Source organism: Pelmatolapia mariae, linkage group LG18 (assembly GCF_036321145.2).
Source record: "Pelmatolapia mariae isolate MD_Pm_ZW linkage group LG18, Pm_UMD_F_2, whole genome shotgun sequence".
Lineage (NCBI taxonomy): Eukaryota > Metazoa > Chordata > Actinopteri > Cichliformes > Cichlidae > Pelmatolapia > Pelmatolapia mariae.
In genome coordinates this window covers 24,352,138-24,374,048 of record NC_086243.1, presented here as the reverse complement: position 1 = coordinate 24,374,048, position 21,911 = coordinate 24,352,138, and the positions used below count along the sequence as shown (strand labels likewise).

General features: G+C 38.9%; 1 protein-coding gene across 1 annotated transcript in view; it reads right to left on the bottom strand.

Moving 5' to 3' along the window:
* Positions 1-940: 940 nt before the first annotated feature.
* Positions 941-21,911, bottom strand: part of LOC134616671 (collagen alpha-1(XI) chain-like) — an 80,791-nt gene continuing 59,820 nt past the window's right edge. Inside the window, exons 46-67 of the mRNA XM_063461610.1 lie at positions 18,328-18,435; positions 14,388-14,441; positions 13,496-13,549; positions 13,307-13,360; positions 12,990-13,043; positions 11,735-11,842; positions 11,500-11,553; positions 11,173-11,226; positions 10,749-10,802; positions 8,567-8,620; positions 6,806-6,913; positions 6,608-6,661; positions 6,279-6,332; positions 5,598-5,705; positions 5,294-5,347; positions 5,171-5,206; positions 5,031-5,084; positions 4,013-4,268; positions 3,758-3,870; positions 3,449-3,517; positions 2,835-3,068; positions 941-1,578 (exon numbers count right to left, since the gene is read on the bottom strand). Coding sequence (XP_063317680.1) covers positions 1,432-1,578; positions 2,835-3,068; positions 3,449-3,517; positions 3,758-3,870; positions 4,013-4,268; positions 5,031-5,084; positions 5,171-5,206; positions 5,294-5,347; positions 5,598-5,705; positions 6,279-6,332; positions 6,608-6,661; positions 6,806-6,913; positions 8,567-8,620; positions 10,749-10,802; positions 11,173-11,226; positions 11,500-11,553; positions 11,735-11,842; positions 12,990-13,043; positions 13,307-13,360; positions 13,496-13,549; positions 14,388-14,441; positions 18,328-18,435 — 1,935 coding nt within the window. The 3' untranslated portion in view covers positions 941-1,431. The remainder of the gene's footprint in view (positions 1,579-2,834; positions 3,069-3,448; positions 3,518-3,757; positions 3,871-4,012; positions 4,269-5,030; positions 5,085-5,170; positions 5,207-5,293; positions 5,348-5,597; positions 5,706-6,278; positions 6,333-6,607; positions 6,662-6,805; positions 6,914-8,566; positions 8,621-10,748; positions 10,803-11,172; positions 11,227-11,499; positions 11,554-11,734; positions 11,843-12,989; positions 13,044-13,306; positions 13,361-13,495; positions 13,550-14,387; positions 14,442-18,327; positions 18,436-21,911) is intronic.

Genomic DNA, 21,911 nt, shown 5'->3' with positions numbered 1-21,911 from the left:
TGAATTTGGCAAAGCACCAGACATTTATTTCAGTTGTACATAGGTTGTAAACATACTGCTATTACACAGGTTTCAAAGCGGTTCTGAAGTCTTTGCTATCATAGCTTTAAGCTAACGACGTGGAGAGGCAAACAGATCTTGATCAAAGTCAAATCTGAGTCAGAGAGAAAAGCTGGAAGAGATCACAGCGCCTGGGCTCGGCAGAATCAATCACATGAACCCAAACACTTGGAACCACTAATCTTCACTAATCTTAAATTATAATGGCCAAGTTAAGGTAGTATGTAGAAGGCAGCGCAGAATCACAACAAGATCGCTACTTATTTCTTCACCCAAATAGCAACACAGACATTTTTGAGAATCCAGTTTTAATATTTTTAAATGAACAATTCAAGGCACATGAAAACATTTTGTCAATTGTTACAAAGAAAACATGAACAAGGCTTTTCTTGGAATTATTCCTTTGTAAAAGTTAGAAACCACAATCAATGTTCAAACTTGATTATAAACAAGGCTGAAGAGCCAAATGTGTCCACATTTGTAACAGAGGCATCTAACTGAATAAATTCTGTCTTAAAGAATAAGCCATTTTTTGTAATATTTATATCCCCGTTTAATTTTTTTTAATGGCTTGGTTTCCAAACTGAGTTTTAATAAACAAAAAAATAAAAAATGGTGTTTGTGTTGGGTGTTCCAGTTTCTTTTTAATCTCATAAAAGTCCCGAAAGTTGTGTTATTTACAAAAAGATTACGTCATACTTACAAATTGGAGTTCTTGTCAAATATAAAATAAAAATAATTCTCATCAAATTTGTTCTTAACAGACATTAAATATGTTTTATTCTAACGCTGTTTATCAAATATTTATTGAAAATTTCAGAGGTGGGGCACATGCAGGTTTTTAGAGTGGATTCATAAAGGAACAGTATTGTACAAATAATAATAATAATAATTACAGTTTAATCAAAAAAAAATTTTGTAGCACCTTGAGTGTTTTGTGATTCTGCACAAAAGCACATCTGTGGTTGTATTCAGAGCAGCACCGGGAGCATCGAGAGAGGGAGGCGTGGTTGTAGGGGAAGGACGAGGGAGGATTGGGCTTAGGGGGAGTGGATCCTCTCTCTGCTGCTGTAAGTGTGCCACCGTCCACCATGGCATCAAATGTCCTTTTCCTGATGTCATTCCCATTAGTAAGTTAAAGTCATGTGATTCTGGCCCTACAAGGGCGAGGAGCAGTTTCCCCTGGTCAGCGCTTTCATGACAGGGCCTGGGGGACTCTTCTTCTCCTTGCTGGAGTGGATCTTCTTGGCAACAAAAGAAAAGACAGGCTTTCGCTTCGCGGGGAGAGAAGATGAAGGTTGTCAGATCTCAGCATGTGGGTGTTAATATATACCCTCTGACCCTGTCCTTCAGCGGGGAGCAGGGGTGTGTCTAGCCAAGGAAACACACAGGTCCGACCTCAAAGCCAAACCTCTGGTTGGATTTCCCAAAGTCATTCAGCATGACGTCAATGATGGGCAACTGGTCGATGCGGGGAGTGTTGATCTCCAACACCGTCTTTGAATAGCCCTGCTTCGCCTACAAGCACAAAAGGGCACACAGGGAGGCAGATATTTTGTTAAGGTGGTTCAAGTAAAGTTCTAACCATGTTAACCCAATTTCCTTCGGGGTCAACCTTCAGGATCAATAAAGTTTTATTGAATTGAATTGAATGTTAGCACAAGGTACTAAATAATATAACATTATTTAAAATATAGATATGTTTTAATTTTTTGGAAATGGAAAAACAAGGCAAGAGAGAGTAGAGATGGATAGATGGACAGGGATAATACTATACAATATCTTGGCTGTCTGAAAAGAGCACTCTTTGTTTTTGGCACACAATACTCCTGAAACAACTGACTGATTAAATAACAAACAATGAATAATAATTTCATAGCTAATTAGTCTATTAGTCAAACATTGCGAAAAAACAAACAACAACAAAAAACAACATCAACAAACTAGTATTCAAACTACCTGATAAAAACCTTATTAAATTAATGCAACTCCAAATTAGTGGAAAAAATATAGTTTAAATTGTAATAGCTAACACATTACATGTAATATTACAAAAATTCGTACCCACGTACTGAAATCTATAATTATAGTATCGATTACATCCAGTGAAACCTAAATTTACATTTGCCTTTTAGTGTAATACATATTTATACAGTGCTTACCAAATTTAACCCAATGTAAGGTTTATGTCCTAAATTAACAATATCAGTAATTACAGAAATCAATTTTTACGCTTACGTTTTGATCAAGATGCCGAGTTAAAGTTTATTGATCTGTTTTGGTGGTTGAATGTTATGCTATAAAAACGGTACGCTGTGAACTCTCTGATCTTTAGTTTTTGACAGATTTGTAAAATAGTTGTGTTTTCCTGTTTCTGTGACAGTGGTCTAATAAATTTGTTAAGCAATGTATGCTGTAGCCTCTGACACTCCATAGACCTCCTATACACACAGCAAAATGTGTTTCACTAAGAAAAAAAAGGGCCAGGTCTTAATTCATTGGATCCAGTTAAGCTGATCACCATTTTTAAACAGGCTCTCGTTTTAGTTAAAGATCAGTGCTAACTGATCCAGTTATAGCATGTATCTACTTTTAAATGCCCTCATTGAGTCTATTAACCTTGCACTTGATCTCACTCTTGCTATTCTCTCCGGGATAAACATTACTTACGATTTCTCTACAACAGTCTACATATTTGTGAGGATTAATAGGATTTCATGGGATTTAGAAAAAAAGTTTAATTACAAACTGAAAGTTAGAAAATTAGTGTTTACCGAGCAGCCGTCCATCAGCGGCCTGATGAAGGGATTATTGTCATAAGACATTTCCTCGTCGTTGGAGCCCAGGAAGCGCAGTGCCTTGTCATAGTCGTCAGCATCTATATCGTGCCAGGCCACAGACTGATGGCAAATGTAGGTGAAGTTCTGCCGAGCTGAGGAGCTTAGCAGCTTCAGGAAGGTCATCTGCACTGGGTTGATGGCGTTGTCTGCTGCATCAACATAGCTTAACTGGGGAAACATGGAGAGAATGAAAAAAACTGAGAGAGGGAGAAAGGACGTGGTAAAAGTGGGAAAGAAGAAACATAATTATGGTAATGAGAGATGGAGTGAGGTGAGTGAAGCTGAAAAATAGTATGAGACAGGGATGAAAAAATGAAGTAACAGGAAACAAGTGGAGGAACAAAAGGAAATTGAGGAAAGGTAAAATGCAAAGCATATGAGAGGGAGATGTATAACAGGGGAAGAAAGGAGAGATATTGGTGGGAAAGAGTAACTGTAAGCAGGACAAAATGATAAAGGAGCAAAATTGAAAAACTTATCTGAAAAGGATGTGAATGTCTACTGGGAGGTAATAGAAAAGAAAATAAGAGCTGTGCGGGTTGACTCACGATTTTGCCACGCTTAAATTCACTGAACCATGAACCTGGAGACTCCTTAGGCCAGTTAGATATCCTAGCCTGCAATAAATATCACACATTAATTAAATGAATTACCAAACTAATAAAGTGCTAGCATTGCCACTGCTGTAAACAGACTTTTAACAAATAAATACCCTATTGAACAGGGCTATGTAATTATAATGTGTTATTATTATGACTATTACTATTATAATAAAGCAGATCAATTGTTGATTGACTGCGACAAAAGGACAATATGTTGGCTTCAACTGTATATAATCAGGTGTCAATGTCACTTGCCCCCGTGGACTTCTTGTCTGGGTAGATGCAGGTTTCTCCACCTGCTGTGAAGTTACAGAACACTTTGATGGTGTCTCCTATACAGCCCTGGTTTGGATCAATCCAGTATTCACCTAAGAGAGAAACAGAGACATACATAAGGAGGTGGTACGATGAACAGCTTGATAGAGACTGCTTAACTATGTAGAAATACAATTTTTTTTCTACTATAAGTCACTTCTAACATATAACTAAATGTTAAAATCTCAATTTTACCATCTGGGAAATCAGGTTGGCTAAGATGCAGGTCATTGCAGGTCCTGGCTGGGTTATCTTGGGTGCCCATTGGGAACTTCATGTGCTCAATGTCCTGTTTGAGGTTGTTGAGCGATCCAAAAACATCCTCCATTCCCTCCACGCCATCAACGCCATAGTCTGCCAGTGCCTCATCTTCCTGCATCTCAGCTTGCCTTCTGGTCTTTCGGGCAGACTGCTGGATAGGCAGGGGCTGGATGATATCAGCGGGTGGACCCTGCAGCACAGAGGTTAAAGGTCAAGTGGAATTTTTGTAAACTACACTTTTCTGTCTAACAGTTGTTGTGGAAGTTTTTCCACTTAAATAAAGCCTGCAGACGAGCGGTGAGCGGTAGCTAACATTCTTTAATCCGGACACACAAAGACAACGGACAACCAAGCTTGTGGAGAGCCTGCATGTCCGCGGGACAGACGGTCAGCAGAGTTCTCACTGAGCCTAGCATGGCTCTCAGTTTAAATACCTTCTTCAGGAACAAAAGGCAGTACACAGCTGTTTCACACCTTAAGGTTCACACTCCCTTGCTACCTCCCAGAGTCCTTGAAGAGACAAAAGACTCTTCCTGTGGAGTGGTCTGCTCCCCCCCAACTTCCCTCTTACAGTATGGGTGTCAGACATGGCATTATACAATAAAATAATGTGATTAGTACATAAGTGAAAGAAATTCCATTACAATCTACAAAAGTCTAAAAAGTTCACAAATCACAAGGTGAAGAAATGACCTATGGGCAACTGTTCAAAACCAAAGTACTTCATTCACAATAATAATTACAATTAAGGAGCTGGAACCATCCCATCATGTTTTATTTAGAAATTACCAGTAATTAATAGATTGGAAAATATTTGCTGATTAATCCCCAGCAACTCACTAATTTTAGTTTGTGAAAAACTGTTTAGTAACAGTCGTATTGTTAATGTAATGCAATGCTAATGAGCATTATGTATAATGTATAATTTAATGACAATAAAATGGTAACTCACAGGTGGTCCGGGTGGCCCAATCAATCCAGGGTCTCCCTTCTGACCAGTTGAACCCTGAAAACAAAAGTTATCATTGATTTATTTTATTTAAAGGAAGCCTCTTCTTTTAAAAACAATGCAGAAGAAAGATTATAACTTACAGTTGATCCTTTTGCGCCCTTTTGTCCTTGAGGACCCTGAAGGGAATTAAGGCAATATTAAGAGGTGAACAACACTGAATCGAACATGGAAAACATGTTTGTTCAACAAGATTTGCAACTTACAGAAATTCCAGGAGGACCAGGAGGGCCAAGAGGACCTGATTGACCATTAATGCCCTTATAATTCAAAATAAATTATGTTAATCAACATGCAGTAAATAGATGTGTAAAATAAGATATGAAATCGTGTCTATTCAACTCAAAATGTCTTGCAGTAAAGTCTGGGAGTGACAGATTATTGATTATTTGTCACAAAGTGGCAGTGCAAGAATAATTATTAGAACACAAACAAACTGATGTTCAGTGTAACTTAACAGGATTCACATTTACTGTATAAGCTAATTTAATGACTCTATGGGATACTTACAGGCTCTCCCTTGCCACCTGCAGTTCCCTGGGGTCCAGGAAGACCTCTGTCTCCCTTCTCTCCAGGTTCACCAGGAGGTCCAATTAGACCAATTAGACCTGGGTGACCCTACAGCCAGCAGAAGAAGCCAAATCAAAATATATTAAAGGGGCACGAAATCAATTCAAAAAGAAATTATTTTTACTAATTATGTTACATCATTTTCATATCGGCAATATTTTAATGTCTGTACATTTACGACCAACAAGAAAAGTAAATATGCGAATTCATATGTGAGTTTATTCACAATGACTGGCAAGATGACCTTAGCGCTGTCTTATTTCTGCATATAAATAATTAGTGTGTTTATTGCAGTCATCATATTTAACAATGGTGGTCTGTCTCAGCACCTGCTGGTGAGCAAAGTTATGACCATCTGCTTCTGACTACTGCATGCTGGCATTAAACCAATGACCATTACGAAGATGATATTATTGGGCTTATACATATTCATTCACTACATTAAATCACTGTGTGAAAGACTCCTCACAAAACAGAGCCTTTCTTCTTCTCACTGGGAGTGTGAACAAAGAGACAGGCCGAGATATTTGCTTACTTCGGAAGCTTCAGATAAGGTGCATAAGCAGACACGAGAAATACAAAATAAAGCAATTTGAGATTAGCATCGTAATAATGTCTTGCCTTCTCTCCCTTGTATCCAGAGTCACCTTTCATACCAGGAAGTCCAGGGGGTCCCTGTGGAGAGAGAATCAGGTTGTGAAGTCTAACTGTCAGTGTGAAATGAATTCACACTGTCTTACAATGACAGCCGGCACTGATATCTGCATTTGTGTTTACTATTCAGTATCTTCTTTGCAGAGCTACAAAACCAACAATCACACCAAAAACTTTATTGTGTCATAACAATCCTGTTGAAAATGGCTGATTTATAAATACGCTTATGACTAGAAAGCAGTTCATATTCCAGATTTTAAAGTATTATATGGGGGCGGTGCAAGGAAATGTCTTACAATAGGACCAGGAGGGCCATCTTGACCGGAAGCACCAGCGAGTCCTTGCTCACCCTGAAAATAAGAAAAAATAGTAAAAATAGTATTTTTTGCCTGATAATATAATTAAATAAAACAATTATTAGGAGATTTGCCAGTAATACTTGCTTATAAAATGTATAATGGTGCAGAAAATGTGATTATCAAAGATCCACTCACAACAGGGCCAGGGATTCCACGAAGACCCTCAGCACCAGACTTTCCAGGGGGACCTTGGGGTCCCACAGGTCCAGTTTTCCCAACAGGTCCTTCTGCTCCAGCTTCTCCCTGTAAAACAAAGTAGCATTAGTCCTTATCATCATCTTCATAAGTCATTCACAAGTAGTGTTCTGTTTGAAAAACAAACTTCTGCAGGCAAAAAAAAAAAAAAGAAAACAAACAAATCCATGTTAACTGTATTTAACTTTCTCATCAAATGTATAAAACAGATGGTCTTTGGATATTATGCACACTTATATACAGCCATGGGTAGCAGATCCAAACAAAACAAGAACCCACATATTTATTCTGGCAATTGTCAAAACTTTGCAGGGACCTTTGCTTTGCAATACAGGCAAAATCCTGTGGTACCAACACTATATGACCTCTATCCAACTTGATAATTAAACTAATCCTGTATCTCAAAGTCATACATTTCGATATTCTGAATGTTTTCTGCTGCAAAAGCTTAGAGTGGAGGGATTTGAGGATTTGCGACGTCGAAACAGATCAAATGTTACCAGGTCACATCTGCTGTCTCTGAGCAGGAACGACAGGTTTTTATGTATTGAAGTTCCAGAGATGTCATATTGACTAGGATGATAGGAGGAGCGGATTAGATTGTCCTGACAACTAATTAGGCCTGGATTTGACACTCAAGGATCACCACGCAGGCTTTGTCTTGTCTCCGTCAAATCAAATGTAATCCTTTACCTCAGTGTGGATAGAATGTGCACTTTGTCTATATGTCTGTCTGTAAGTGTGTGCGTGCGTGTGCTGAAAATAAGTCAGAGCTGGAGACTGACAAAAATACAAAAGAAATGATATTTGTCATGTTTTCTGTTTGTGCAATTCTTTAAACCGTGTGATTTGTGTACAAAAAACCCAACACAATTTAAAACTTTCAATGATTTTTAAACTCTTTCAATCATTATCTTTGATTGTGCAGAAAATTGTGTACTTTAACAAAACAATCAAATCTTTTGACAGCCTCAGAAATAAGTTGCTATTAATTTGTCTATTTCTACAAGTGTGCAATTCAGCTGAAGAAAATGTTAGCGCAAAAGCTTTGAATGGATGTAGCTTGTTCTTTCCAGACTTTCTAGACATTTCTTTTCGCTGGAAAACATTTTTGCAAATATTTAAAAAATTTGGCATTTTATTTCAACATGCATAGAAAGACATTAAGAAGTTATGACAATCTTGTTGGCTCACAGTTGCTTATGACACATCCAGCAGTTTTGGAGCAGCCTTATTACTCATGTGGAGTCCTTTTTTTACTAGCAAATCCCTTGGCTGTTTTTGGTCTCTGCCAAATTCTGACTGAAATATCTTACTCTTTAAATGGTCCACTATGTTCAGTAGCTTTGTCTATCTGCCATGTGGTCGTGAACATTGGATTTTTTTTTAGCCTTTTTTAGTGAAATCAACTGAAATCATGCTAACATTTTGACATATTAACATAATCAAATTACTGTACTCAAAAAAGTTGAAAATCACTATATAAGCTGAAGCTGAAGATTCAGATGACAAATCTTTGTTCATCAATAAGATAAATAGCTTTCATACTTCATAGGATCAACACGTTTATTATATTCATAAGTTTGGATAATTATAACTATATAGCAGCATTTAACCTAACTTTAAAAAAAAATAAACAGTATATATTAACACCATTCAAAACACGATTATAATTACAAAATCCTAGTTTCTCTAACTTACCTTAGATCCCTTTTCTCCTTGTCTGCCTGCCTGACCTGCTGGTCCAGCGGGTCCCTGGGAAAAACAAAGTTTAAACAATATGAGGATTTTGTAAGCACATACTTGGAAAACAAATCATTGTAAAACCTGCTAAAAAGCACACACCAACTGATTTTGTCCCTAAAAGTAAAATGATCCAACATTTGCAAAACACACAGCAGTTTAATATACATACTAATTATTTAGCTGAAGCATGCTCTGACCTTGAGTTACGCAGGACCAGGCAACATCAATGCAAGCAAATTGTCCTACATTCCAAACATACTGAGATAAAAATGCATCAGCATTTTCACCAAACAGCCTCTGGTCAAAACCTTGTAAGTGGGCTGTCATTTGCCATTACAACCCATAATCAAATAGACCAAACAAAAGCCACCAGTCCTCAATGTAGGTTACAAGCACTGGCAACTGCGTATGTGCATTAGTGAATGTGTGTCTGACTGTGTGTGTGTGTGTGTGTGTGTGTGTGTGTGTGTGCAGCCGTGCGTATGTGTGCTAATGTAGGCAAGCAGCCACATGCATCAATGAGCACCGAACCTGAGTCAATTTCGAGGAGATATTGGGCAAGAAACTAACGCAGAATTACCTTGGAGAAGGATGAAAAATCATATCGCAAAGTCTATTAATATGGACATGCAACTGGGGTCTAATTTGTTCTCCAGCCTCTGCCACCACCAAACTACCCCTTTGAATACAAATTCTCTGGATAAAAAATGCTTACCAGGCCAACGTTTTTAAAATGCATGCGCAACCATCTGAGCCTGCATTTTATCCCAAGAAACAGAATTGCATCTAAAACATCCAAACTACTGCGCCCGATGCCTAACGAATAACATTTCTAGCGGTAAAGCACCACCACCACAGGTAGATATAGTTTTTGGAACCCTCAATCTCAGATAATGCTGCAATATCTATCCAGTGATCATTTTTCTGTCCAAGAACCCACAGGGCTGTACAATATCTCCACACAAGCACTTTGTTGCTGATAGGACTGAGAAATGAACACGTTTAAGCCATATCAGACCTTTTTAATCACAATTCCTGTAGTCAAAATACTGCTCAAAGAAGAGTACAGAAAAATGGCACTGAGATATGTTTCTCCCCTGTGACAATATCAGGCTGCTCATTTTAAAGCAAAAGTTATTCCTCGAGGTCCGTAGATGTATATCTAAATATACTTTTTTCTGCCACTAATCTGTGCCAGTGGTGATGCTGGCATTCAATTAGTCCTGACTTGGTGCCTTTTTCAGAACCACCTAACAAATATTATGTAACATTACTATGAAACATTTTGGAAATTTCCATAAAAACAAGTGCTATCTCCTAATCATCGGTATATTTTGTCCTACAGCCCATCTCGTAGGCACTGAGGTCAGTTGCTACAGCTTTGAGGGAGTCAATTTTGTGGTGCCACAATATTTTTATGCCAAATGCTCTATCATATGAGTTTTGCCATTTTCTCTGTATCGTTATAGGGTCTGTACCTCACAGTATAAAGTGCCTTGTGATTTGGTGGTTTATAAATAAAATTGAATTGGAAATGTGTGGAATCGGTGCTTGATTGGGCATATTCACTGGCACCACACTGCTGGAAAAAAACCAAACAAAAAAACCCAAAGAACTTGAAATATGAAAGTGTCCTTCTCTCTTGTCACACTGTGGCAGCTTTTAATATGGTACATTAAAAACATGCTTTATTGATAATTGTAAAACATTATTACTGTAATTGAAAGTCATCATAAAAAAAGCAGCCCAAGTGAAATGAAATAATCTCAGCTGAAGTCTGGTGTGAATGAAAGGGTGCAGAGTGCCTGAAATTATAGTGACAAGTTCATTTCCTGACATTAGCAGCAGCAGCAGCAGTCCTACTCTTTCACTTTTGCTGCCAGTCAAATTCACAATACGCCAATACTGTCCTGCAGTATGACTGCTCATGGAAATTACTGGTTATTCTAGGATTTAACTAACGGAACAAATTTCCTGTGAAACCATGGATCAATTAAAGACCTGAGTATGTGATCATAAATATGTATCACCGTGCCGTGGATAGTAAAGTAGCACTAAGCATGTTAAGAATGTTGTGAATCTAAAAATGTCTCGAATCAAAGTATCATCGCATGCATCATTTTTGAAATGTACTCACCCTTTTGCCAGGAGGTCCTGGTACTCCAGCTTCACCAGATGGACCTGAAGGGCCCTAAAGTAGAATAGACAGAACACTTAACTCCACTTCATAAAAATGGAGGATGATGTTACATAATGAGATATCTCTACATCTGTAAAAAGAGATACCCAATTTTAAAGGATGGATATGAAACAGTTTTTTGGTCTCTTTTACACTCACTTCACTGTGTTATTACTAGAGCTTCCTCATTGTAAACGGTATATATTACAGCAGTAGTAAATTGAAATTGTTTGTAATAGGCACTATTAGAAATTTTATCTTCATTTTTCCATTAGTGTTATTTTTAATGTTAAATTCTAAGAAAGACTGCGACTAACTAATGAAAGAGTAAATCCTGGTCCGTTCTCTCACATTTACAGTAATATGATAATGTTGGACTTACTGGCTGCCCAGCCTCTCCATCATCTCCTCTGTCTCCAGGTAAACCATCCAGACCCTTAAAAAAATACACAAATGAGCCAGACAAAACACCATTAATCAATTATAGTCCTGAGACACAGCATTATAATATGAAAAAGAATTTTCACAGATAAAAGAAAAGGTAAAGTTATAATACTGAAATACTGATGATATTTTCTTTGTTTTCGAGTTAACTGACTATCATTAAAATCCACTAACTCATAACCATAATTATTATGATACATATACATTAAATTCTGTGATACTGCAAACATGAAGCCACTGATTGAGGGATAAATGCAGCACTTACAGCAGCACCAGGCTCACCAGGGGGGCCAGGGTCTCCTGGGAAGCCGACAGGACCCTGCAGACAGATCGAGGCATTGAAAAAAGTGAGCTTGCTTCACATATTTGACATTGTGTCAACAACAGCTGTGGCAGAAGAAAGCTCGACTGAGAAATATGACACAATGACGCTGTCGCTGGCAGCTCTAATAGTGCATCAGTCATGGATGCGCGTGTGTGTTTTTGTGCAGCTGACATACAGGGTTACCCTTGGGACCATCATCTCCAGGGGGTCCGCGTGCACCGGCGGGTCCAGCAGCTCCCGGGGGCCCAGTTTCTCCCTTCTCACCCGTCTCTCCTTTCGGGCCCTAAGGAAATATAAATCAATGTCTTGTCACCATGAAGACCACATAAGAGCCATCCATACTACTTTGACAATAGGATACTAAATATGGAACAAGTCAAATATGTTATTAAAACTGTCACTCCAACTACCATCAAAACTTTCACAAAACTGCCCAGAAGAGGAGAAAACTGAAAAAAAGCCCAACTGACTGAACTTTGAGCATCTATTTCAAATGAAAATTTCTATTTTATCCAGCAGATGATAAAGCAAATTAGTCCAGCATAGTCTCTGACTCTAGTAATAGCAATCTTTAAGCATTGGCTATGACTCAGAGCAGCAGTTGAAGCATAATTACAAGCCCAGAATCATTAACTGGTCCACTAGAGCTGAGCAATGCTAGAGCGAATGCCAGCATGGTATCTTTAAAGTTGACCTCATTGTGACGTGCAGCGCTGGAGTCTATCTGTCACTGTACACAGAAGCGAGGCAGCAACCGGATACGTCAATACATCCTGACAGACTCAAGGTGAGGTGTCCCTTGCTTTACAGAAGCAGTGGCTTAGTCTGGATTGATGGCAAAGCTCTGATCTAAGATGTTCAGGATGACTACTGTGAAAACTTTTCCTTTTTTATACCGTAAGAAAGGAAAGCTGAGACCTTGTTTGCAGGCAAACACAAGGTGCTGCATCATAGAACACATTATGCATATTATGTAAATGAAATCACCATAAAAATGTCATCAACAAATGTCATACTTTTGTCACAGAACATAAGCTATTCAGAATTTTACCCTTATTGCAGCCTAGCACGTGATGGTAGATGAATGACACAATCAAGGGTGGAGTGTAGCAAATATGGCTGAGCTAATTATCTGCTTAAAAGCCCTCAGGTTGCTAGCATATCTACACATTGAACTAGATTAATCAGAGGTAAAAAAATACTTAGAGGCACCGTACAACAGCTGACAGCTGAAGTGTCATCTAATTACACAACTTAATTAGCTGTGCTAAGCAATCTTTATAGGTTGATTGTTAAAACAGTCTCAGTTGCACAAGAACGCAGACTGCTAGACTGTGTGGCAATCTCTGTTTAGATGTGTATAAGTAGTCAGTTCTCATGGCTTTGATGTTAAAAACGCTGTCTAGATTGAAACAAGAAAGAGCACTTACTCCGATACCAGGCTCTCCAGGTGGTCCTGGGTTGCCAGACTCGCCGGTTTCTCCCTGTGATGTTACAGTGATATGTGAATTAGTTTGTGAAAAGTTTATTATCACACTGACATCAAACAGTCCAGCTTTATCAGCTAATTAGCGTATCAACTGACAACTCAGTGTTTTCAGTTTGTGTTTTAATAGCAGTGTCCTTGAGAAGTGGAAAGAGAAACAGCAAATATAACGAACATATTTTGAGGCAAAACTTACCAAAGAAAAAGACAGAATTTTATTTCTAGGAGCTGAAAAAGATATGAGCAATATTTGGTTCTTACCTTTTCACCCACACCTCCCATTGTACCAATACTCCCAGGAGGACCTTGTGCACCCTGCAGATAAATCACAGAGACAGCAGTGAGTACAAGAATCTTATAACAAGAAATTGTTTAACAAGGTGTAATTTTTAAAAAAGCTAACTGTAACTGAAGCCTAATAGAGGACAAAGTAAACAAATATCAACTTACACTGGCTCCACCGGGACCCTGAGGACCTCTGGGGCCAGGAGGACCAGGTGGACCCTGTCAAAAGGCGGGGAGAGAGCGTATGTCCTTTATTAGGTAAACTTGGGGCATACGACTGCTGTTCAAACCTTTTGTTGGTGAGAGGCAACCAATCAGAAGAAAGAAAGAGTGTCTCAAGGGAAGGGCATTAAAACACGTCGTTTCAAAAACAGTATGAAGTGAGAGGCTGCACTGAGGTAAAAGCTACTCTCGGAGAATAAACATAGAAAAATATGGAGTTCAAAATAAGGATAAACAGCCCCCTTCAGCGATCACTTCTTCACTCTAAGACATTGTTTTCTTCTTTTATAGTATGTAACTTTAATAATAGCATTGTCATAGTTGCTGTCTTACTTGTAGATGCAGTAGCAACAACATCAACAGACATGTCAGACCCACTGTTGTAGTTTACCACATTTTTTATTGTGCCTTTCATCTGAAATGATGTCATATCAAAACACAGAAGCTAAACAGGGAGGAGCAGCCTGCTGAACAGTGTCAGACACAGACAGGGAGAGAAAAAACTAAGCTGCTCCGCATCTGTGTTTATCGTGTGTAAGTGCTGGTGTGAGATTATGCCATTAAAACAACCCTTCATGCAAAAGCTTGTTTGTTCTGACTCTTAAAAGAGTGAACAAATAATACGTGATAAAACACGACGCAAAACACAGTGCACAGAAACAGACCACACGCAAATTTAAATATTTGGAATGCTTATGTTCGGTTCTTTTACATCTGCTATACAGCTGGTGGAGCCGCCAGACTCAGCTACAAGCCAAAACTTCTAAACAATCAGCACAATTTCTCACTTCACTGGCTTATACGTGAAAACAATACGAAAGAGAACTGCACTCACCATTGGGCCAACGTCTCCATTCTCTCCCTTCTCACCAGGAGGGCCGGGCAAACCCTGGAAAGCAGACAAATTTTTCAAAACTCAGAGAAAAGGTCATGCGAGGCAGCACTCGAGACAAAACTGCACATTAGAAAATCCACTAACATAAAGACACATACAATTTTGCTGCTCATTAACAGGTACTTTCAGATGATGTGTATTGAATAGTGGGGTTGTAATGTGCAACGCAATGGAGAATGCATTAATACAAGCAGAACCCCAGCGAGTAAACACACAATTAGTCAAAAAGGACACCTATTGTAATTAAAGGGTATTGGAGGCTTGGGTATAATCAGCCTGTGTAAATTGCAGGGTGGAAACGCCATCCATCTACGTCCACAGGAAAGTGGAAACAAAGGGGACAGCCGAGGCGATGCGTATTACCCAGTTCTGGGATTCAATCATGCTTGACTGAAACAGTATGAATACACCTTGGGAAGGTGGATCTATAACAGAAATGAAGAAGCTCTCACTTGCTGTTGTAGCTTATTGTGTATTGGCATAATTATGGATATTATGTGTTGTGTTGGTTTAACTCCGGTGATGGAGCATGCATAATCATAAGGTGGGTGGAAAGCAGCGGTAATGATAAGTTACTCTAAAATGAAAATGACATGCATATCGATCACTGCAAAAACATACGTGTAGTTTCAGTCCATTTTGTTGATTTACTGTACCTTTGTAATGACAAGAAAGGCTTATTTATTACAGAGCGTGACTGGGATTTAGACATGGTAATAAAGCATAAGGGTTGTACAAATGGGAAAATAAATCAAGCATCAAACAATTTCATGTCTAATGCTTTGAAGTGACAGGCGTTGATCAATATCGGACTTTCAGGCTTGTTTCTAAACTGTATATTCGAACGGATATAAAAATAGGTGCACGGATTGAATTAACAAGCATCATTCAAACACATGTAATCAATAAATATTTACTTATGACTGCCATTTCCTTTTATTTTCCACACTAGCCCTGAGCTATGAGCACACTCTGGTGTAATCAAATCTGATATTTACTCTCCTCTGTGTTCCCATCTTAACCTCTTAATCTGAAGATTTCTTCCGCTCAGTGAGGACTCCAATATTCCACGGCAAACATGGCCCCAAATGATGGAGGGCTTTCAGACTGGAGCCATTCATTCCCCATAGTCAAAAATCATTAATGCTACAGATAATTGCATTGAAGAGCTGAGCTCGCAGCAGCTGCTGCCATCTATTGAAGGGCAGCTTAGCCAAACATAATTAAAAGAGTTGAGATCGAGTGCATTATGCCCAATTAAAAGCCAATTGCACTTAATAACAACGTTATCTGGCCCTATTGACCAGCAGGGTTTTGCTCTAATTTCATCCTTCGTGAGTCCTTGGATAATTGACTTTGAGATATTCTGAAGTGTGCAGTTTCTTTATTCATTGCCACCAAAGCAAGTTTCCAAAACTTCGGTTCACTGGGTTAAATGAGCGAACGCTTGACCCCTTCGCTCTTCCTTTGACCCTGTGGAGTTCTGAGTAAGGGAGAACTGAATAGAGCAGTGCAACAGTAACATGAACACTCTTGATCTTACAAACTCTCAGTTATGTATGGGGCAAACTTCTTCACTTTTAAGTTTACTTGTTATGGTAAAATGTAATTAGGGCTCTTGCGCCTCAGCCACAAACTGTCACGTCCGCAGTGGCAGACGAGTGGAGGTTGGAAGTAGGACCCAAGATAGAAGCACTGACTTTGATGAGAGTGAGCTTTATTGAGGTGGTGATAGAACAAACAACAAAAGAGGTGGCAAGTGCTGAACCTGAGATAAACTAGACTGGGCCTGACATGGAGACGCAGGGAGACTCGGGGAGCCAACATGGGATGACGCAGGGAAAAACCGCACACCAGAGAACAAAACACCATATAACGCAGACGAACCAGCAACAGGCAGGAGAACACACAGGGCTTAAATACACACAGCAGTAATCAAGGGATGGGAAACAGGAGGGGAACGGACCTGGGAGAAATCACAGCTGACAAGACAGGGGAAACGTAAACTGAACACACTCATATAAGACAAGGACCTTCAGAATAAAACAGGAAACTAACAGACACAGAGGACCAGACAAGACACTGAACTTAACAGACAGACTCGCGAGCAGACACAGTGACACCATGGACAGACAGAGGGAACATAGGCAGGCAGGCATAAAACAAAACTCTAATACATAGCAAACCTAAACAAAAGACATAACAGAATAAACAAGAACACCGAATAATATAAAGAAACACAAAACGCTGAGTCGTCAGACTCAGGACCATGACACAAACAGCGTTGGCTTCATCTACAGTTACAACACTAACAAGACCAAGTTTTTTTAAAACAGAATTTAATGCACAGCAACCAATAATGAAGGATTACTATATCCTTGATTACTATACTATTTCAGGTATATTTGTATGATGTTTTATAGGTGATATGCTTAAATTTTTACCTGCTATTTTGCTATAAGGGCTTATAACCGTGGTGCTGTTTGTGAGACTTGCTGTTTGTAATTTAATAAATAAGAAGTGCATGCTCGGAGACGAATGCCTTCAAAATGCTCAGGTTTGTTATGTTTTTCTCACAGTGTTTAGTTATAACTAGCTTGATGGTTCCCTTAAAGTTTTCCACTAAGAAGATAAGGTAACCTTAATGCTAACCTTCTGAATAAACCAAATTAGCCTAAACTAAACTATCCTCATGTGCAATATCCAAATAGATTGAGCTAACATTAATCACTTCTGATCATATCAAACCAAATAATGGTGCAAATTATTGGTTGTGCTTTAAAATTTAAAATAGAAGTAGACATAGGTAAATGTGCAAGGAGGTGGAACCAAAAACTGGAGGTATTGACAAAAGCCCTAAAATATTACTATCATGTATAAGCATATTTAATATGTAAGTCCAGTTTTATAAAGCAATTTTCAGACACACCAGTAATTTATAAGGTCACTTGTTATATATCCAAAACAAGAAGTGTGTCAATTCAAACTCATTTTACATTGTGGGCCACATATTGGCTACCAGTGACACTACATAAGTTCTGGTAGTTCATTGCCCACGGTGTCCCATAATTATAAAATATAAAGTTTACACAAAATCAGAGAAAACTGCCTTTTCTTATCTATGAACCCACTGCAAAAAACATACATACTGTCCAATGAGCTGGACTGGTCTTTGCTGGGCTGCATCTGTCCCCGGGCCTTATGTTTAACCCCCTGGTCTAAGTCTTGGTTTGTACAACACCCCCGACATTCTGCTGCCCTTTTTTTCCTGAATCTTCTAAGGACTGAATATTTTATCTTTACTGTAATATGCCCATTAAAAGACATCTGCAAAAGATAAATGGATTTACCGTACATTGATTTAAATACTTGGTCAAATACCACAGCAGCTGGTCTCTTACTTAGACCTGAGAGTACTAGAGGGGAGCGGTTTACTGCATGATAATAATGTAGCCTGAGTGGAAAAACCAATGGCAGTCTCTCCTCCACCACTAATGTTGCGGCAAAATGCCAAATGCAAAAATGTTCACAATGGTGATGGATTTTTTAGCACAGTCTATGCTAAGAAAAGTCCTTGAAGGGGAAAAAGCATTATTTGCCCAGGAGCAATACAAAGTGCTATTAGGAGTCAAGGCTGCATTAATAAATTATGCTTTGTTTTGATGTAATGTAAATGATGTAAGGAGAGATGAAATGTTGTCGGTTTTAGGGGTGTGGAGGAATTCATTCTGCTCTGGATGGCTTTGACAAGGGAAAGAAATGAACATACCTATGAGGCACTGTTCAACGTGACCTGGTCGTCATGCGTTTAGAGAACGAGAATTAGACAGTCAAAATATAAATATAAAAGTTTCAGATTTCCTCAGATTTTGGGAATTACCTGCAGTCCAATGGGTCCAGGTAAACCTGGGAATCCTCTTGGTCCTTCATCTCCTTTCTGGCCAAACATACCCTGCTGTCCTCTCGGTCCAGATTCACCATCACTGCCCTGTGAGAGGTTAAAGTGCAAGACATGCAAACACCTTTACTCTCACTCCCACTGACCAAGTGCAATTCTACAATCACTAACTGGGATTTTTTTCTCATTCTTCTAATCAATTTCATGGTTACAGAGTATATCCAAGCTCAGACGGGAGATGGTGGGTCGATGCGCACATTCGATCACAGATTAGGATGGACAGTTACAGTACTTGAATGGTTTTCTGAAGGACATTTTACTGCAGTTTTATCAATCCATCAATGCTGAGAACCAACATATTGTTCCCCAGGGTTCTTGGAGTGGCTAGAATGCACACATGACAGGTCAACAGTCCAGCTCACTTCACTCACAGGCTATTTAAAATGCACAGTCAACCAACATGTGGAAGTTTGATTGTTTGATTTTTCAGAGGACTATGTGAGGAGGAAAATTAAACTTGCGACAGGAATGGACCAGAGAGAGACAACAGTTCTAAACACTGATACATTGTGCTGCTGGTCTACCAGGGGAGCAGCCATCCTACCAAAGCTTCTCATCAGGGAATGCAGGATGGAGTACAGTATAGCCAAAGGGTTATGGTAAACAGTGTATGTGAAAGATGCTGACTTCATCTGTGAAGCCAGAGGTGCACGGAGCTACGGAGGATGGAAATAGGAGACTGTGGGGAAAGAGTGAAGTGCTGACAGACTGGGAGTTTTCAGTTCAAACGCATGTCAGCACTTGAAAGTGCTTGAGGAGCTCTTACTGAGCCCTGGGACATGTAGGCAGCTTCAGGCTATGGTACTGAATGCAGAACAGTTTAGAAGGAAATGTTAGGTGATTACAAGGAGGTGGACTAAAGTTAAAGCGACTTCAAGAAAAAAAAGTCACAAATCTGTCTGAACATCTCCTCGGGGAGACTAGAAAAGAATTGTGTCTCTATGTCGAGTGCTTGACCTCAACTGCTACATAATTTGTTATTCATTGTAACACTGCATGCACAGCCTGCAACCTCCGTATATGTGTTGGCACCATCCTTGCCCTTGAAACAGAGCAATAGAAGCTTTTGCTGGAAGAAACTATCCGGACCTGCCAAAACAGATAGAAAACGCAATAACAGCTCACCATCTAAGTATGAAGCTTACTTCTTGTGTCACGTGAAAACAGTCCAACACTGGTGAATTTCTTATGTCAATTCATCATGAGCAATGAAACAAATGGCAATTTTGGGGTATAATTGTAATTAATACAAGTATAAAAACAAGTATAAACCTTTACTGAACACTATATTATGTTGAAACTCTGAACTTTTCCTTCCAGTTAAACAGAAAAACTGGGCTGTAAAAAAAAAAGGTCAGTAGATATAAGTTCTGCAGAGACACATTAAGTACTGTCCATCATTTACCTTGGATTGACCTTAATCTAGTATTAATTAATTAGTATATAAGTAAAGTTTTATTTGAAGTGTAATTTATGAAAAGAAATGCAAAAGCTAACTATGAACTGTAACAGTATGTTTAGCACAACTTACATACTGCTCTCTGAATTAAAGATCTCAGTCAGAAACAACTTGAAATTTTCAGTTCACACTGAAGTCCTAATTAGAAAAATGCTTTGGTAGGACTTTAATCAGCACAAGTCGGTGCATAATTACGTGCTCTAAAACTGCTAGCTGAGAGCATTTATATTTTTAAGACTCCATACTAGTTTTTGCATAGATCTATTTAAATGTAAAAAGTGTAGCTGGTGTAATTGAATGAGATATGATTCAGCATAGTTACTTGAATTGTGGATGTGCTTAGATCTGCGGGCACCAAACGCATGCTCGGGGAGGTATAATTTATGACATACCTGAAATGGATCTCGCAAAATTTATGTTTAGATTGTTCATGAAATAAATCTAAGTGGCTCTTGTGGGGTTTTTGTTTGCCTTACATTATGTTAGAAATAAGCTTTTTCATATCTTAAAAATGCGTTGTCCTCTCAAAAGTGACATTTCCAAGATTGCTCTTGTCAACTTCATTTTTTTGTCTTTTTATAAACCGCTGCTAAACAAGAGCACATTTGTAGGACAGGATGTTCACCACATCCTGATGAAGATCAATACTGCCTTGCCATAGACTGTTTCATTACGAATGCTTGACCTCAGTTGCATCTTGAAGACAACAGCACCGATGACTGAGCTGCTGTAAATCTTGTTAAGCCTTAGCAGAGAAGGAAATTGGATCGTTCATTTTCCCGACATACACAAGCATTTTTCCAGGATTGAGAAGTGGGGTACATAGTGTAGCCACAAGTGATAACAGCATTCAGACATGCAATAATAAAAACAGAGCAGATGATGTTAAAACTACACAGCACGAGTCAGGACTCAGTTATGAAGATATGAATACACATGAGCAGACTGACTCACCAGGACAAACAACTGTTAAATAATTTGTTATGCAGCTCGGGAGCACTACCTGCTCACGGCAATCCGTCTCACCAGGTCTATTCTAGCCCCCACAGAGCCCTGCAGATGCTGGATTTGTGCTAGAATGGTTGTTAAGGCCTGATAATTTACAGCAATGAGCTGTTAGTTGCCCTCAGGCCATCAGCTATTGTAGAAACAGGACTTTCCCTGTTGTGTTAATGAGATGGAAGAGTAGAGGATGTTCTGCACCATACAAGGCAGTATTTTCAGCTAGTCCTGGTGCCATAGAACCTAATGTAGGGAAATGACTGGTGCACTGACTGGTACATTATTGCTGTGTGTAAGCCTGTTTTGTAAGCGCAAGGTCACAAGTGTAAAGCTTTGCATGAGTTTCCAGGATAACAAATACCAAATTTGTAATTGCATTTTAATTGATGGGGGATAAAAGCTGTCTTTTATGAAAAAGTCTTTTTGGTACCCCGATACTAATACAGTACCACAAATAAAAGTTGTAATTAAAAGGAAATTTGTGCAGCATTACAATGATAAAAGGATGGGGAATTTTAAAATGAACAGGGACTGCAGCCAAAGGTTTTTGGACTGCAGAGGCAAGAGTAAAAAAGCAATAGTGCTTGCATAATATGGCCCTGACCTGCCTGAACAGTTGTTAATTTCTGTCCATCTGGGAAATGAAATATTGTTTATTTAAACCAAGGGTCTCCAAGCAAGCACAATTATGACTCAAGAGTCCAGTTTTTAAATATATCTAAACACTTAAACAACCCATTTAACTGATTATCATTAAATCAGCAAGAAATGGCTAAGTAAAAACCTGCATAGAGTAACTTTTGCTCATATCAGAGTGTGGCTGATGATGAATCAATAAAAAGGTGTCGTCCTTCAAAACGAGACACGATTCAATGGCACGTCATTATTGGACTGCAGGTCTGGAGATAACAAGTTTCAGCCGGCAGCCTTTTGGTCTTATTACACCCTCCCCGTCTTCATGGGGCCTTGTTTTGGAAAAAAAATGTTTTTAAAATCTGATTTCCCATTTCACTGTTCTTACCCAGAAGCCAGTATGGTAATGAAG